We start from the raw sequence: 18,499 nt of genomic DNA on the forward strand, positions 1-18,499 counted from the left end.
TCATTATGCTGCTTCGATCAGCAGTTGGAGTTCAGACCGGTCTGATGGCGGGTTCCGGTTGGGATCAGGGTGAAGGAGATGCTAGCTCTGTTAGCATCCTGAGGCTGGACTGTGAAAAACCTGGGACATAAAAGGTGAAAAACTTACCTTAAATGGTCCAGTTTGACCGTTCTGTTGAAAGATTCTAAAACTTCATGGTTTATCACAAAAATCTTTAATCTTATTTAAATCAGATCATGGAAAATGACCAGATTTAAATACATTACAAGTTTGAGAACAGAGACAAGAAGTCCTGCTTTCAAACTCAAAATGTGTGCTCTCGAATTATGGCAGTAAAAGTCTCCCATAAACTTTCCTCCGGATCAGATCCACCGTAGCCCCGCCCTGCTCCGTTGTTACGCACTGACGTCAAAGACAGAACATGGCGGCTGAGCTGAAGGCGGAAGGTAAATCAGCTTTAACAGGCGTTTTATGTGTGAGCTGGTCCGGACTCGGTTCTGTAGGTTCGGTTCCTGCCGGTTTGTTCTCCGGTGTGTCCGCAGCGGGAGGGCGGAGCTGCGGGCGGAGCCGCGGTCTCAGCCGGAGCTCCAGCCCTGCAGCTCGGCTGCTACAGGTGTTGCTCCACCGCTGTTGGACTCCAGAATATCTCCGGTATCGTCCTGCTGCCTGCAGCCCGACAGCGGCAGGGTTCGGTTCTGGTCGGGGTTCATGGCTGGCACTGTTTCGTCCAGCCTGTAAGCTGGGCGACTTCCCGCCTTTAGCTCCGGTCAGAACCGGAGCAGCAGAACTCCCACAGCCGGGGAGAAGCGCCGACAGGCGGCAACCGCAGCTAGGAGAGGCCGTGGCTTTCCAGCGGCCTCCGGGAGGAGGTTCTGGTTCCGTGTGGGAGAATGGACCGATTAGGCTCATTTAATCACTATTGTTATATAATCATTAAAAGTGTCATTTGATAACTCGCTCTCAACATTCATGTGTGTTAATATAAACACGTTTCGAACCGGTTCCGATCCAGGTGTGATGCGATGATGTGTGTGTTCACTGTTTCAACATGTTATATAAGTCTGAACACACACACACTGAGACACACACTCACACACACACTGACACACACACACACACACTGACACACACTCACACACACTGACACACACTCACACACACACACACACTGAGACACTCACACACACACACACTGAGACACACACACACTGACACACATACACAAACACTGAGACACACACACACACACACACGCACTGAGACACACACACACAAACACTGAGACACACACACACAGGCGATGTTCAGCGAGATTCAAACTCTTCATGTAAAGTGGATCCAAATTTTGCTGTTGCTAGGCAACTGGGCTCCACTGCAGGAAGTGTGTCTCAGTGTGTGTGTGTGTGTGTCAGTGTGTGTGTGTGTCAGTGTGTGTGTATATGTGTGTGTCTCAGTGTGTGTGTGTGTGTGTCAGTGTGTGTGTGTGTCAGTGTGTGTGTGTGTCTCAGTGTGTGAGTGTGTGTCTCAGTGTGTGTGTCAGTGTGTGTGTGTGTCAGTGTGTGTGTCAGTGTGTGTGTGTGTCAGTGTGTGTGTGTGTGTGTGTGTGTGTGTGTGTGTTGATTGGTTACTGATCGTCTCTGTCCTCAGCGGGACTCGCCAAGCAGACGTCCATCCTGTGAGACCCGTCGCCATGAGCAACAAGGAGATGGTTTCCACGGAGACAGGTCAGCATCCACCTGCAGGTAAGGACCAGGCAGCTCTTACCTACATGTTGCCGTGGAAACTGCATGTTTTCGACAGGCGTCACCGTTTCAGCGCCTTGGGTCGGAGACGGGCCGGAGGTTCTGCCCGGCCCGTCTCCGACCCGATGAACCGGGGCTCAGTCAGTTCTGTCCACAAGGCCCGGCGGGTCCCACAACTCTTACACCCGAGGTGATGTCAGAGGAGATGCTGATGATGTCAGAGGAGATGCTGATGATGTCAGAGGAGATGCTGATGATGTCAGAGGAGATGCTGATGATGTCAGAGGAGATGCTGATGATGTCAGAGGAGATGCTGATGATGTCAGAGATGCTGATGATGTCAGAGGAGATGCTGATGATGTCAGAGGAGATGCTGATGATGTCAGAGGTGATGCTGATGATGTCAGCATAGAGGCAGACTGAAGGTGGTTCTTATCTCCAGTCCTCTATGATGGATGGATGTTAAGTAATAACTAGCTTTGAAGCCGTGACCCTGATTGACCCTGATTGACCCTGATTGACCCTGATTGACAAAAACATCACATTAACAATAATTTTCTAATAATTGCAGGTAAACACCTGCAGGATTTTATGTTGAACTTCCTGTGTCAGTGAGGGATGGTTCTGTTCCGACCGGGTTCTGTTCCGACCCGGGTTCTGTTCTGACCCGTTATCGTCTGTGTTGTCAGCAGAGAGTAAAGGCCAGAGGAAGGTGTTTGTTCCCAACAAGCTGCTGGAGTGTCTGCCCCGATCGGCCTGCCTGCCTAACGAGCGTCTGAGGTGGAACACTAACGAGGTGAGCGGAGCAGGTTCTGACCGGATGTTCGGATCCGTTTTGGGTCTCTTTATCGATCAGGTTGGAAACAGGAAAGGAGAAATCTAACATCACGTGTGTTTCCATTTATCTGCCTTTAAATAAATTCATTTTTTCTCGATGAGCCTGGATCTGCAGCAGGTTTGTTGGATGTTTAAAGAACCGTCTCCGTGTTGGTCTGCAGGAGATCGCCTCCTACCTGATATCCTTCGACCGACACGACGAGTGGCTCTGCTGCTCCCTGAAGACCAGGTACGGTCCAGAACAAACGGCTGCTAGACGGCGCTCGGGGCGTCACGGTCTCACCTGGCGTGTTTGGCTGTTTCAGGCCGAAGAACGGCAGCATCATCCTCTACAACAGGAAGAAGGTGAAGTACAGGAAGGATGGCTGCTGGAAGAAAAGGAAGGACGGGAAGACGACAAGAGAGGACCACATGAAGCTGAAGGTGCAGGGCATGGAGGTGGGCAGCGACCTTGCAGGTCATGTTGAGTCACACACAGGAATAGAAGGGTTCAGACTGGGTGGTGGAGGTCAACCGGTGTTTCTCTGCTGTTCCAGTGCCTCTACGGCTGCTACGTCCATTCCTCCATCGTGCCAACATTCCACAGACGGTGCTACTGGCTGCTGCAGGTCAGAAACACACTCAGTACCGGCTCAGACCGTCTCAGGGTCAAACTCTGAGGGAGTCGACCTCCTGAGGGTCGACCTCCTGGCAGGGTGACCTCCTGGCAGGGTGACCTCCTGGCAGGGTGACCTCCTGGCAGGGTGACCTCCTGGCAGGGTGACCTCCTGAGGCGGTGGACCTCCTGAGGCGGTCAACCTCCTGAGGGTCGACCTCCTGGCAGGGTGACCTCCTGAGGGTCGACCTCCTGGCAGGGTGACCTCCTGAGGCAGTCGACCTACTGGCAGGGCGACCTTTGGGTCCAATGTAACGTTGTCTTGATTGTAATACTGTTTGAGGTGTATTCCGACCCGCTCTGTGGACTGGAACAGAACCGAGCAGCCTGTCGAAACACAGACCTTTAATCATCAGAGCTGTAACCTCGTGTGTTTCCTGCCAGAATCCAGACATCGTCCTGGTCCACTACCTGAACGTGCCGTCAACAGAGGATTCTGGGAGATGCAGTCCTTTGCTGTGCACGGTGTCGGACCGCCACGACGCCTTGAGATGGAGCCGGGACGACCTGCTTGGCCAGATGAAGCCCATGTGTACGGCACCGAGCAGCCAGCCGGTCCGACCCAGGTTCTGGTTCTGGCTGGAGTTAACGCTGCGTGTTTCTCAGTCCACAGCATCAAGTGCTCCATGGGTTCTGGAGACTTCAGCATTGAGGAGCTGGTGCAGCATATCCTGGACCGGCAGAGAACCAAACCACAGCCCCGCACACACGCCTGCCTCTGCAGCACCAACCAAGGTAGGAGGTTTCCATGACATGTCTGTGACATCACTGTGACATCACTCTGACCACTACATGTCTCCTCATGTCCACAGTGTCACCAGGGGTGAACATTCCCCACCGCTGCAACAGCACCAAGCATCGTATCATCTCCCCCAAACTGCCGCCGTCCTCCTCGGGACCCGCCGCCTCCCCGCCGTCCTCAGAACCGGGAGAGTCAGGGAGAGGAGGAGGAGAGAGCCAGATGCCCCAGCTGCAGCCTCAGAGCCCCGCGTCCTCCCCCAGCCCTTCGTCCACGTAAGTCTTCATTTGTGACCCTCTTGGTGCCTCGTGACCCCAAAGGTCAAGACCTTAACTTTGGGAACCACTGATAGGCGAGGTCTGAGATGAACCAAGCTAAACTCTGATTCAGACAGGAAGTGGGTTTATTTGTTTGCTGCAGACTCACCATGATCTGTAGGAAGACACTGCTATGGACACTGTTGCATAGCTCTGTAGCCATAGCAATGTAGCCGTCGCTATATAGCCGTAGGAATGTAGCCGTCGCAATGTAGCCGTCGCTATATAGCCGTAGCAATGTAGCCATAGTGATGTAGCTGTAGCACTGTAGCCGTAGCTCTGTAGCGATGTAGCCGTAGCTATGTAGCCGTAGCTATGTAGCCGTAGCTCTGTAGCGATGTAGCCGTAGCTCTGTAGCGATGTAGCCGTAGCTCTGTAGCGATGTAGGTCTGTAGCGATGTAGCGATGTAGCGATGTAGCGATGTAGCGATGTAGCTATGTAGCGATGTAGCCGTAGCTCTGTAGCCGTAGCTCTGTAGCGATGTAGCGATGTAGCTATGTAGCGATGTAGCCGTAGCTCTGTAGCGATGTAGCTCTGTAGCGATGTAGCAGCCTGATTGAATTCAGTCTCTGCTCCACAGTTCGGGCTCATCGCCATCCCAACCAGTCAATCCTGCCATCGCTGTTTGTAACCAAGGCAACGGTTTCCACAGCAACCTGGCGGCCATGACGCTGCCTCAGAACGCGGTCATCGTCATGGCGACGGCCGCTACCCTACCAGGGGGGAGGGAGGGCGGGGGCCCTCCGCCAGAGGAGGCGGGGCCGAGGAGGAGCTTCGGGTCGCTGCTGCTCTCTCCTCCCCCCCCTGCTGGTAAACCGGCCTCCCCCTCCCCCCCCCCTCCCCCACTACCCCCACCCCCCTCCAAACTACCCTCTCCCTCACCCTCCTGCCCTCCCCCGTCATCGGGGGGCTCCTCCTCACCCCCGCCTCCTCCCACCAGTCTTCTCCCCCCCCTGCCGCCTCCCCACCATCTCCTCCTTCCTTCTCTACTTCTCCACCCCTCCCCCTGACCTTTGACCCTGACTCCTTCCTGAACTCCCCCAAACAGGGCCAGACCTATGGGGGCCCCCCCCCCATGTGCTCACCCTCCATCCGGACCTCCCCCCCCTCTCACCCGTCCCTCTCTCTCTCCCTGTCCCCCACCACCTCCACCCCGGCCTCCTCGGTCTCCCCCCCCTCCTCCCTCTCCTCCTTGTCGACCTCCCCGTCCTCCTCCACCTCCCCTCCCCTGTCTGCCCCCCCCTCGCTCGCCCTGTCCCTGTCTCCCACCTCCTCCGTGGCTCCGCCCCTCCTGCCACTCTGCCTGGAGCTGGGCGCGCTGGGGGAGAGTGACGGGGTGAAGGAGGAGTCCCGGTCTGAGGAAGAGGACCAGACTGATGATGATGATGAAGGCAGTGCCCCGCCCACCAAGCTGGTCCTGCTTCAGGTGAGCCGGGTCCCACTGGGACTACTTCCTGAGGTCGTATCCTTTCTCTCACCCCGTCTCTCTGACTCGCCCCGTTCAGACGAGCCACGCCCCCCCCGGCCCGTCTCCTAGGCAACACACAGACAGCAGCTCCGCCCCCCTCCTGCTGACCTGCCGGGACGAGCCAGGTGAACCGTCCCTGTCCACCAATCAGACGCCGGCGCCGCCTGAAGAGCATCGGCCGTCGGTCCTGCCCTCGTCCAATCAGCCGGCCGGACCTGAAACTCCGCCCCCTGCTGAGAGTTCCCATGAGCCCCCTGGCTCTGTTGCCATGGAGACGACCTCCCCAGCAGCGGCCCAGGTGAAGGAGGAGAGGAGGCGGCGCCGCGACTCCGAGGACGCCTGCATGGACGTCCAGGAGGAGGCGGAGCCTGAGGAGCTGGACATTTCCTTCGACAGCCAGTTCCCCGACCTGATCTCTGACCTCATGAGCGAGGAGCCGGGCCCCGCCGCCCCTCCGGCTCCGCCCGGCGCGTCGGGTCCGGCCGTGTTCCCCGCCGGCGTCCGCTACGTGGTTCCGCCGCAGCCGTCGCCGTCCTCCTCCTTCCTGCCGTTCCCCCAGCCGCTGCCCGCCGCCGCCCGCCTGGCCGCCATCACAGACTTCTCCCCCGAGTGGTCCTACCCGGAGGTGAGCGTCCCGCTCGGGGACCGGCCCGGACGGTTCTGGTTCCGGTCCCAGCTGCTGTTCTCTCTGCAGGGCGGAGTGAAGGTTCTGATCACCGGGCCGTGGAGCGAGCCGTTGGGTCGGTACTCCTGCGTGTTCGATCAGAGCGCCGTCCCCGCTTCCCTCATCCAGCCCGGGGTTCTGCGCTGCTACTGCCCGGGTACCGACCGCTAACGGGCCGGTCCGGGTCTTCAGGGTCCGGTCCGGTTCTGCAGAGGTCCATTCTCGTCCGTCCCGTGGAGGTTCTGATGGACCCGTGTGTCTCTGCTGTGTTCCAGCCCACGAGGCCGGCCTGGTGTGTCTGCAGGTTCTGGAGTCCGGCGGGTCGGTGTCGTCGTCGGTTCTGTTCGAGTACCGAGCGAGAAACGCCAGCTCTCTGCCCAGCTCCCAGCTGGACTGGCTCTCATTGGACGGTCAGTACCTCCACCACCGGGCCCCACCTGCAGGAGGCGCCGCTGGCCCAGGAGCAGGTTCTGGTTCTGGTTCTGGTTCTGGTTCTGGTTCTGGTTATGGTTCTGGTAGCAGCAGCCATGTTTCCTTCAGACCAATAGAGCAGCTGGATGGAGTTACCATGGCAACCTAAGTGACTAGTAGATGAAGTTAGCTCCTGGTGACCTGTGACCTCCTGGTGACCTGTGACCTCCTGGTGACCTTGTTTTGTCTAAAAGTGTCTCCGCAGCAGCAGTGGGTGATGCTAATGCTAACTGCTAGCTGGAGGAGGATCGGCTTCACCTGATGCTTACGGTTTACTGGTTCTACTGGTTCTACTGGTTCTACTGGTTCATCCTCTTCATCAGGAGGAAGAGAAGCAGCTTCACCTGTCAGCAGGTTTTATCTGGACTCAGAACCAGAACCGCAGCCGGGCCAACAGAACCAGCTGTGGTTTTATTTCTGTCCTGGAGGATCAGAGCAGCTGCTAGCAGGGAGTCCCCGTGTGTGTGTGTGTGTGTGTGTGTGTGTGTGTGTGTGTGTGTGTGTGTGTGTGTGTGTGTGTGTGTGTGTATGTTGCAAGTCACACTGGATCATCTATATTTGGCCTCTGCTTTTATTTCTTGAATAGAGAGAGAGTCAGTCGGGCGATCGAAGTCAGTCAGATAGTTTCCATGTGAGACAGAGAGTGTGTGTGTGTTTGTGTGAGTGTGTGTGTGTTTGTGTGAGTGTGTGTGTGTGTGTCTGTGTGTGTGTGTGAGAACCTCTTTACAATGATCTCTGCTGCTGATTGGCTCTGGCTGAGATCCAAGCAGCTGATTGGCTGAGCTTTGATCCACGTTCTGATCACCTGTCGGCCTTCTGCTTCTCCTGGTGCATTGTGGGTAGTGTAGGCGGAGCTTCAGGCTGCCCTGCTGTAAGCGTGTTCAGTTTCAGCAGCGGAGCGAAGGAGACGGAGGTGCTGATGTAGGGCCTCTGTGGGCGCAGCTTTAGTGGGTGGAGCCTCTGTGGGTGGAGCTTTAGTGGGCGGAGCTTTAGTGGGTGGAGCTTTAGTGGGTGGAGCTTTAGTGGGTGGAGCCTGAGCCTCACACACCTGCTCTCTCCACCTGCAGACAACCAGTTCAGGATGTCCATCCTGGAGCGGCTGGAGCAGATGGAGCGCAGGATGGCGGAGATGGCGGCTCGGGACGGCCACCATCATCATCATCATCATCAGCAGCAGCAGCAGCAGCAGAGTGGGAACCAGCTGGCCACGCCCCCTCCTCTACCTGACGACCAGCAGCAGGTAGGTCCGGCCCAGTTCACTCTGTGGTTCCTGTATGAATGTCCAAGCAGCAGGTCCAGTCCGACCTGCTGCTGGTTCTGGCCCGGCTGTGGTTCTGGCCGGCTGCTGGTTCTGACCCGGCTGCTGGTTCTGGCCCGGCTGCTGGTTCTGGCCTGGCTGTGGCTCCGCCCCCTCTGGCTGATGTCATGGGATTTTGTCAGATGGAGTCCAGGAGTTAAAATAGCCGCAGTGAGACGGAGAGCATTTGGACCTGGACCAAAACAACTGCTGCTGGTCCTCAGAGGGTTTCCTCGGAAGGTTCTGACCCAGACCGGACCCGGCTTGCACAACCGGGCCAGAGACGCACCAGGAGAAGCTCTCCGGTTCCTAGAAAGCAGAAATAATCCTTTTAAAGCAGCTAAATCTGGACCCAGCTCAGTGGCGGCGGGTCAGAACCTTCACAGGGTTTCTCCACGGCCCAGCCCGGTTCTGTCCCAGCCCGGTTCTGGTCCAGCCCGGTTCTGTCCCAGCCCGGTTCTGGTCCAGCCCGGTTCTGGTCCAGCCCGGTTCTGTCCCAGCCCGGTTCTGTCCCAGCCCGGTTCTGGTCCAGCCCGGTTCTGTCCCAGCCCGGTTCTGGTCCAGCCCGGTGGTCGGCGCCGAGGCGTGTCTCGTTTCTCGGGTGATGAATGTTTGGTCCTGGTGTGTCTCCCAGTCCTCCCAGTCCTCCCAGTGGTTTGAGAGGAGGATCGTCGGCGTGTGTGAGCGGATGATGAGTGGAGCGCGGTGGGGAGGAAGAGGAGAGAGTTCATCACCCGGCGGGTCACCGCGGGATGACGCTGCTGCACCTGGCGGCCGCCCAGGGCTACACCCACCTGATCCACACCCTGATCCGCTGGAGGTAGGGCAGCTGGGCCGTCCTGGCTCCGCCCACATGATGACATCATGTTCTGTCTCAGGCTGATGTCACTTCCTGCAGGGCGATGAGCAGCGACAGTCTGGACCTGGAACAGGAAGTGGACCCGTTGAACGTCGACCACTTCTCCTGCACGCCGCTGGTAAGCAGCCGGCTGACTGCCGGTCCCCATGGCGGCTTCGTTCGCCATGGCGGCGTCGCCGTGATGACCGGGCTTCCTGTGCGTTCCAGATGTGGGCGTGCGCTCTGGGCCACCAGAGGGCGGCAGAGCTGCTGTACAGCTGGAACGGCCTGGCGCTGGGCATCCCCGACTCGCTGGGCCGCCTGCCACTCGCCGTGGCGCGGTCCCGCGGCCACACACGCCTCGCCGCCGCGCTGGAGGAGCTGCACACGCGGCGCGCTCAGGCGGCCACCAGGGACGGCCCGCCGTCGTCCCCTCTGTCCACCAGCCTGGACACAGGTCCCCGCCTCCTGCTGTCACCTGACCTCATCCGGCTCTCTGATTGGCTGTAAGAGTCTCCTGTCTCCTCCAGGTCTCAGCTCCTCCAGCAGTCTCCCCTCACCCAGCGACCCGTCCTCGCCGTCCCCCAGCTCCGCCTACTCCAGCGGCCCCGCCCCCATGGACACCTCTCCCTCGTCTCCATCATCGCTCTCCTCTTCCTCGCTGCCCGTCTCTCCTCCGTCCCCGACCTTCACCCAGAACACCGTTCCCTCGGAGGAGCCGAACCCGACCGTCAGCACAGGTGAACCCGGCAACACAGGTTGCTCACAGTCCGGTTCCACTCCGTCTTGTTCACTGAAACATGAAACTAAACAGAGGCTAACGGAGGGCTAGGCTAACAGGGTGCTAGCTTGTGAGGCTAACGGAGGGCTAGGCTAACAAGGTGCTAGCTTGTGAGGCTAACGGAGGGCTAGGCTAACAGGGTGCTAGCTTGTGAGGCTAACGGAGGGCTAGGCTAACAAGGTGCTAGCTTGTGAGGCTAACGGAAGGCTAGGCTAACAGGGTGCTAGCTTGTGAGGCTAACGGAGGGCTAGGCTAACAGGGTGCTAGCTTGTGAGGCTAACGGAGGACTAGGCTAACAGGGTGCTAGCTTGTGAGGCTAACGGAGGGCTAGGCTAACAGGGTGCTAGCTTGTGAGACTAACGGAGGCTAATCCTGACGTTCTGAGTGGATTAGCTGTCCACTGTGACCTTTGCTCCTTGGCTGATGACCCAGCAGGACGTTTGTCCTCCATGTTGTTCTCAGTCTCAGTTTTATGCAGGTTATTATGGGATGTATTTACTGGGTTTATACACAGATGATTGAATCTAAAATGTCAATAAAGACGTTTTTAGGTGGCAGCTCCTAAAGGTGAGACCTGTGACCTCTGACCTCTGTCCCAGGTTTCACCGCCAGCGGTTCCAGAGACCTGATGGACTACAAGAACGCCGTGCCCATAGACACGCCCCCTCAGAGCGCGGGGCAGCGGGCGCTGCTGGAGGAGCAGCTGCTGCGCTACGGCGAGAACGCCGAGAACGAAGGAGAGGAGGAGTACCTGGAGGACGAGGTGCTGCAGGTAAGCTGGGCCGCCAGGTGCGGGTCATCATGGCGACCGGGCTGACCTAACGAAGCCGCTGCGCCCGGCAGGTGGACATGGCGACGCTGGCGGAGCAGATCATCGAGGCGACGCCGGAGCGAATCAAACAGGAGGATTTCCCCCGGGGGGCGGAGTCTCCGCTCAGAGAGAGGCGGGACAACCCGGCCATCCAGGACACCTGGTTGGCCACCTACCTGGAGACGGTGGAAAGCCAGTCCCCGCCCAGGTGAGCCTGACGGAGCCGGACCCGATCTGGAACCAGAACTGGAACCAACAGCTGTGTGTTTCTGCTGCAGGCGGGTCTGCCCCCCCTCGCCGCTCAGCGCCCTGGCTCTGCAGAGGCTCCGCCCCCCGTCGTCCGCGGCGTGGGCGGAGTTTCTGAACGCCTCGGCCAATGGAGAGAGACTTCGCTCTGCTGACGCTGACGGACGGCGAGCAGAGGGAGCTGTACGAGGCCGCCCGCATCATCCAGAACGCCTTCCGCCGCTACAAGGTAACCACGGCCTGAGCAGAACACGCTGCCCCCTGCTGGCCCGACGGACGCATCACTCCTCTGTGTGTGTGCAGGGTCGAAGGTTAAAGGAGCAGCAGGACATGGCGGCCGCCGTCATCCAGAGGTGCTACAGGAAGTACAAACAGGTGTGTGCAGCTGCACAGGTGTGTTTTCAATAAACTTTATTTAAAAAAGATCTGAAATGTTCAGCATTTAATGATCTGAACAGAAAAACTGAAAAAAATCAGTTCAGTCATAAAATAAGACAAAAAACATCAAGATGCACACACACACACACACACACACACACACACACACACACACACACACACACACACACACACACACACACACACACACTCAGCAGGGTTTCCCCCTGTCGACCTGCTCAGCCCGGCGGTCGGGGCGCCGAGGCGTCCGCCATGTTTGTGTTTTAAAACATGTTGACAGGAAATGTGAGAATATTTCTGGGTAATAAACATTGCCAGTGAAACTATATTTAAATTAAACTAAATTAAAATGAATATTAATGATTTTCTCTTCTGTTTAATCCAGATTAAGGCGGCGGCTCCTCTGGGCCCCCGGGGCCTCAGGGGCCATAAATGATCATAAATGTAACATTTATTTATTGTTAAAGCAGCTGCTCACTTTGTAAAAGCTCAAACAATATTGATAGATTTTTTGTTAACATAGCAACAATCTGATGCTGTGAGTTTAATCTTTGACAAATACAAATGAATAAACTGTAATTATAACTGATAGTTGGCCAGTTAATCTACTTTAATCTCCCAGATTAAATCCAACAGAAGCTGCTAGAGGTTCTGATGGTTCTGTGTGTTTGTCTCCTGCACTAACGTCACTAACCTGCTGTCTCTCTCTCTGGGTAGCTAACATGGATAGCTCTGAAGGTAACCAGCTAACAGTAGCATTGGTGCTGTGTAGTCAGTGTGTGTGTGTGTGTGTGTGCAGCTGGGCCGGGTCTCAGATATTTGTTCATCAGAACCAGGTTCAGGCCTTACCTGACCCTGTGACTCCGCCCCATGCAGTACGCGCTCTACAAGAAGATGACCCAGGCGGCCATCTTGATCCAGTCCAAGTTCCGGTCGTACTACGAGCAGAAGCGCTTCCAGCAGAGCCGGCGCGCCGCCGTGCTGATCCAGCAGTACTACCGCAGCTACAAGGAGTACGAGAGGCTGAAGCAGGCGCCACGAGGGGGCGCCGCGCTCAACCCCAAGAGCAAGTAAGGCGGCGCCGTCCCAGAGCGGCAGCTGGGGAGGGGCGCCCGGGTAACGCTAGGTGGTGCAGAGGCAAGTCGGGGCTTCGACCCGGAGACGAGGGTTTATCTTGTAGTGTCTTGTATGTTGTTTGTGAAACCAGTCAACCATCGGTGACTTGTTGTCAACCATCGGTGACTTGTTGACACGAGTCCATGACTGACCAAATCCCAAGTTGTTGAATCACATCGTCTTTACTTAAACTATCTTTACATCTTAGCAAACATCATGGACTGGTGTCAGTAGAGTCTGACTCCGAGTCCCACAGAGTCCAGTCACAGTAAATCTCCTTGTCTGAGCAGTTCCTGGTCTGTCCAGCAGGGGGTCGTTCCTGACGAAGAAGCAGGACCAGGCGGCCAGGAAGATCATGAGGTTCCTGCGGCGCTGCAGACACAGGTCAGGCACAGGAAGTGACCTCATCACCCGTCCTCATGATGTCACTTCCTTTAACAGCTGCTGCTGTGTCTGCAGGATCAAAGAGCTGAAGCAGAGCAGGGAGCTGGAGCGGAGAGGACTGACCACGTAGAGGAGGACAGGAAGAGGACAGGAGGAGGACAGGAGGAGGACGGGAGGAGGACAGGAGGAGGACAGGAGGAGGATGGGAGGAGGACATGAGGAGGACAGGAAGAGGAAAGGAGGAGGACAAGAGGAGGACGGAAGGAGGACAGGAGGAGGACAGACGTCCCTCAGCGTCTCCGGGACTCCGTCTGGTTCTAGACCCGGTCTTTGTGGACCGCTGCGCGTTGGAATGGCGCCTGACAGACGCAGCGCAGGGCACATCCGGCCCTTTGACTCTGCTGGCGCTGCTCTGAAGTACTGACCTTTGACCTTTCAGACAAATCACAGCTTCTATTTAAACCCACAATAGAGTAGAGACGCTTCTATTTATTACAGCATGAACTGTGTGTGTGTGTGTGTGTGTGTGTGTGTGTGTGTGTGTTTTGCACTGACTGAAGTCTAACCCCCCCCTTTATCCACCGACTGCTTTTGTAAATCCAGCTGCCAGTCAGAGACTGAAGGAATCAGCGTTTGGACCAGAACCAGGCCCTGGTTCTGGTTCTGCTCAGTCCGGCCTGCAGCCTTCAGGTTCTGCTCTTCACCTGTTGCAGTGAATCTTTGCACGACTTCCTGTTTCCTGGTTGTTCTGAAAACAAGACGTGAAGTTCTGACAATAAATCAGCTGATTGCTCCTCTAGTCTGATTGGTTCCTGCTCCAACAGAACCTCTGACCCAGCAGAACCTCTGACCCGTCTGAGGTTCTCTCCGCCATCTTTTGGTTTCTGGTCTGTTTTTTTTTTTTTTTTGTTGTTGCATATTTTGCTTCTTTGGCCCGGACTCGTCTGCAGGGCTGGAGAACAGAACCTGAAACTGGGCCCGGTCGGGTCCGAGACTCGGGTCCAAGAAAAGTCAGAACTACAAAGTGAGTAACAGTTTGTCCCAGGAAATAAACCGTATTTGGATCCATAAAGAGTTAAAGTCGTCCTTCTTCTGCTGCTGCTGGTTTCTGGTCCCATGGATTCACTTCCTGCTGGATTCCAGATGAACTGATTCCCAGTGGGAATCAGTTCATCTGCAGTGGATTCACATCGTCTTTACAGTTCAGCTTCAGCTGAATTTGTTCCTCCAATCAGAATCAAACTTCTCCTCTATGTTGATGATATTTTAGTTCCACCAGAAACACAAACTGCTCTGAAGTGAAGCTAGCAGTTTAGCAACGGTCCGTCTTCAGTCACTGACTCACTGGAAAACAAGAGCAGGATGTCTGGGACGGTCATGAAGGGAATCGAACCGACGCCTCCTGTCCTGGGACCGGGGGGTGAAGCAGGGAAGATGGCGGAAAGACAGACAGGAAGTAGAAATATTCTTTGGTTTTCCTTTCCTGTTTTCTGTTGGTCGTTCCTCCAGATAAAAGCTCAGAATGTGGCAGGAGAACCATAACCACACACACACACACACACACACACACACACACACACACACACACACACACCCTGACCCCCCACTGGTTCATGTACTGAATCAGTTCCTCTGTGAATGAATCACCTAAAGGTTTTAGTTCTCCTGTCAGGAGGTCTTGAGCTTCAGTTTTATCTCCAGCAGTTTTCAGGATGAAGGTCCAGAGGACTACAGCTCCCATCATGCACCTGGTTTCATAAACTACATACGTGTTGCTGCTGCTCAATGACCCAATAATAATTTTGCTTAATCTTCTGCTTCACCATGCAAACACTCGGTCTGTGCCAGGGAAGGTTCACTCACCTCAGGATGCTAAACTCTTCAACTGATGATGGAGCCTCTGACTGTTTCAGAATTACTCAGCCAGCAGGGGGCGCTCTACAGAGGCCTGGTTCTGCTGAAGGTTCTGATGGAAATAACCCAGATGATGATGTCACAGTAACATGACGCAGTAGAACACGCCTTCATCCCAACACACACACACCACAGAAGATGGGAACATGATAAATGGCCTATTCCAAGGCCAGTAAGAGGAGACAGAAGCTCCAGACTCAGACTGGATTAAAACGTCTTTATTTGACACATGAACAGGAACCAACTGGAAACGGGGAGAAGCTGGTCAAACTGTTAGAACCCACTGGACAAAGGGACGGACGGGTCCAGCGGGTCCAGCGTTGGGCTCATTCTGCTCGCGGCCAGCAGGGGGCAGCAGGCGGCGGCTCAGCTGCGCTGGCTGTGTCTCTGGCAGACGTAGCGCAGCCTGGTGGAGCAGTGCAGGTCGTTGAGCCGCCCGTCGCTGTGGATGTGGGCGCAGTCCTCGTCTCCGGGTCCCAGACCGTGACCGGTCCAACTGTCGGGCTGGCCGGGTTTCCATCGCCTGGACGGCAAAGAGACGCATCAGCTGATCCACATCCGGTTTTAGTTACTTTCAGCAGCTGCTAACAACAACAACAATGCTCCTGTGTGTTAATATTGATCCCATTGATCTTTGCCAAAACTTAACTAAGTTATTTTATGATGCAGCATCATCAAATAGTTTAGGGTCTAACCTTTTTGTGTTACTAACCCAGCAGGAGATTTCATGTTGTTTTAGCTTCTATTGTCTGGAAAACTAAACAGGATGTTAAACTCCAGGTTGTACCTGCGGTTCATGACGTACGGCGTCTGGTTGACCCACTCCCACCTCCCGGACTTCTCGTCCGTCAGACCGACCCAGTAGAACGACCCGGCAGCGAGACGGGTCACAAAGTCCTGGACCGACGAGAGACGCGTTCAGAAAACGGATTCATCCACCAGCTCCGCTCTGTCCTCAGGAGGTCCAAACTCCGGACGGCTTGTCTCACCCATTCCTCGTCGCTCATCAGGATGACCAGGTGAGACTCGTGGCCGTTACACCAATCCCTGGCTTCGTGCCAAGACAGAGCCGACCTGCTGAACAGGTAACAGCTGGACCTGAACGTCTCCCAACCCAGAGGACAGCAGCCGTCAGGGACGGAACCAGAACCTGGGACAGAGAGGACAGGGTCCATCAGAACCAGAACCTGGGACAGAGAGGACAGAGTCCATCAGAGCGTCATCAGTCCCAGTTGACCATCAGTCCAAGTCTGACCAGTAGGACTGACCGTTGTTGATGAAGCGCTCCATGGAACATTTCAGGTTGGCCACCGTCCTGCTGATGGTGTCCAGGGTGGACAGCTGCTTCAGGGCTTCAGACACTGGAGGCAGGGTCAGAGGTCAGGGGTCAGCAGGCGTTTCCAGGTGTCTGGTTCTGAGTCTGGGGTTACCTGAGGTCAGCTGCTCCTTGTTGCTCTCCACAGAGAACTTGAGCCTCTGAGCGTCTTTAGCTGCGTCTGCGTTGGACAGCAGAGTCAGGAGGACAGAGACGGGTCGGGGTTACCTGGACAGGTGCGCTACCTTCAGCGAGCCGCTGGGCGGACATCAGCCACTCCGTCTGGTTGGACAACGCTTTCTCCACGGACCAGAGCCGGCTCAGCGTCCTGGTGTCTGCAGACAGTCATGAGGAACCTGAGAACCACAGGGAGGAGGCGGAGCTACAAGACCTGCACCTGCTTCTACCTGCCAGGTGTTCCTTCACCTCATTGGCTCTACCTGCCAGGTGTTCCTTCACCTCATTGGCTCTACCTGCCAGGTGTTCCTTCACCTCATTGGCTCTACCTGCCAGGTGGTTGCTCAGTTCTCACAGAGCTCAGGTTCTCTGACCATCTCTCTAGTTGTTGTAGCCTAGCCCTGCGTTAGCCGTGCTGTGTAGCGTCCTTCTGCTGCTAGCTTCCCGTTAGCCTGACTGAAACCTTGCTGACCTCCAGGTCTGACCCTACAGAGGACACTTCCTGCCTCCAGACCGGTTCTGCCAATGGACTCTGGTCCAATAAGAGTCTCTGAGTTTCAGAAGCTTCAGAGCATAAACCCCATGATTCCTCCAGAAGCATCAGGACAGCAAGAGCAGAGGACGCTCTCCCTCTCGTCTCCTGGACGCACCGGGAGGACAAGACGTCCACCGGGAGCTGATGGGACATGGGGACGTACTCACTGGTGACTCCAAACGCAACGATGAAAATCAGGACGAAGGCGGCGGCCAGGCCGGGGTACAGCCAGCGCCGCACCCTGGACACGGCGAGAAGGAGACGGACCGCGGCTCTGATGGACAGAGGGACAGGTTAGGGCGCGGCGGACCCGGTTCTGGCCGGGTTCTGGCCCGGCCCAGACTCCACAGCAGTACCTTTGTTCCAGAACGAGCTGCTGTCGTCCTCAACCTCGTCGTGGTACTCGGTCGTCATGATGTCTGTCCTCGTCTCCGTCCAACGCTGAGCTGCAGGTCAACGACCACAGAGCGACCTTTGGACTGGAAAACACCGCTGTGTGTGTGTGTGTGTGTGTTGTGTGTGTGTGTGTGTGTGTGTGTGTGTGTGTGTGTGTGTGTGTGTGTGTGTGTGTGTGTGTGTGTGTGTGGTGAAACATCAGAGGCTGCTGGGAAAACTGACTAAAACAAACAGAAAGAGGAGACTGAGAGGAGCTGAAGTTTCCAGATGTTCCTTTAATGCCACATCATCATCATCATCATCATCATCTGGTGTCAGAGTCTCTAACTGGTCCGGTCCGGTGAGGTCTGGTCAGGTCCGGTCAGGTCTGCTGTGCCTTCATGGCGGCGGGTTGTGGGCGGAGCCTGAGTCCAGGTGTGTTCAGGTGTTCATGCTGCTTCTCTGGCAGATGAAGCGAAGGCCGGTGCTGCAGTGGATGTCGTTGAGACGCCCGTTCTTATGGAGATGAGCGCAGTCTTATCTTCAGGACCCAAACCGTGACCCGTCCAGGCGTCGGGCTGGCCGGGAACCCAGCGCCTGCAGACACACACAGACACACAGAGACAGAGAGACACACACAGAGACACACACAGAGACATAGAGACACACACACACAGAGACACACACACAGAGACATAGAGACACACACACACAGAGACACACACAGAGACACACACACAGAGACATAGAGACACACACAGAGACACAGAGACACACAGAGACATAGAGACACACACACACAGAGACACACACACAGAGACACAGAGACACACACAGAGACACACACAGAGACACACACAGAGACACACAGAGACAGAGACACACACACACCTCGGTCAGACAGCTGAATAAATCCCAACACAGAGACGTTGGCTAGAAGCCAGACGTCCAGGTGTCCAGTCCTACCTGCGCTCTATGGTGTAAGGCGTCTGGTTCACCCATTCCCACCTCCCAGTCCTCCCATCAGTCAAGCCGACCCAGTACAAGTGAGGAACCGACGTCTTGGTCACAAAGTCCTGCACAGAACAGAGCAGACATGATGGACGCCAACAAGATGGTGGACACACCGGAGACGAGTTGGATAGAGACCCGTCTACCCCGAGGTTCAGAGGGGACAGGTTGGACCCGGTTGGACCCGGTTGGACCCCTGGTAACTTTGGCCCCTTTGGGGCAAATGATGAGCTCATGATGAGCTGTTATCACACAGCAGGTGATGTCATACCTCCTCTGACCTGATATGCTTCATGGTCCTGCGGGCTCCGGGGCTCCGGGGCTCCGGGGCGGTTCTGGCTCGTCATGAAACCGGACCGGGACGTTTGACAGGCTATTGATCTCGGATGCTGGATTCTGAGCTACA

At 56.0% G+C, this 18,499-nt stretch overlaps 1 protein-coding gene and 2 pseudogenes across 1 annotated transcript; 1 reads left to right on the forward strand and 2 right to left on the reverse strand.

Annotated features, from left to right (window-relative positions):
- The first annotated feature begins 358 nt into the window (after window positions 1-358).
- LOC129355253 (calmodulin-binding transcription activator 2-like) lies at window positions 359-13,565 on the forward strand. Its single transcript, XM_055024777.1, is given in 29 exon segments — window positions 359-446; window positions 1,648-1,742; window positions 2,432-2,538; window positions 2,741-2,808; window positions 2,885-3,017; window positions 3,116-3,187; window positions 3,619-3,766; window positions 3,841-3,969; window positions 4,047-4,248; window positions 4,872-5,134; window positions 5,137-5,717; window positions 5,797-6,384; window positions 6,454-6,580; window positions 6,699-6,833; window positions 7,962-8,134; window positions 8,826-8,911; window positions 8,913-9,011; window positions 9,090-9,168; window positions 9,258-9,486; window positions 9,560-9,769; window positions 10,410-10,582; window positions 10,654-10,829; window positions 10,900-11,001; window positions 11,003-11,096; window positions 11,171-11,242; window positions 11,984-12,004; window positions 12,143-12,336; window positions 12,692-12,766; window positions 12,842-13,565. Coding segments are annotated over 28 exon segments (4,443 nt in total). The 5' UTR covers window positions 359-446; window positions 1,648-1,690; the 3' UTR covers window positions 12,897-13,565.
- Window positions 13,566-14,883: 1,318 nt separating this feature from the next.
- LOC129355267 (C-type lectin domain family 10 member A-like) lies at window positions 14,884-17,121 on the reverse strand (annotated as a pseudogene).
- A 237-nt stretch (window positions 17,122-17,358) lies between these two features.
- Window positions 17,359-18,499, reverse strand: part of LOC129355280 (C-type lectin domain family 10 member A-like) — a 3,969-nt pseudogene continuing 2,828 nt past the window's right edge.

Source organism: Poeciliopsis prolifica, unplaced genomic scaffold, assembly GCF_027474105.1.
Source record: "Poeciliopsis prolifica strain line A6 unplaced genomic scaffold, Auburn_PproV2 SCAFFOLD128, whole genome shotgun sequence".
In the NCBI taxonomy this organism is placed as follows: domain Eukaryota; kingdom Metazoa; phylum Chordata; class Actinopteri; order Cyprinodontiformes; family Poeciliidae; genus Poeciliopsis; species Poeciliopsis prolifica.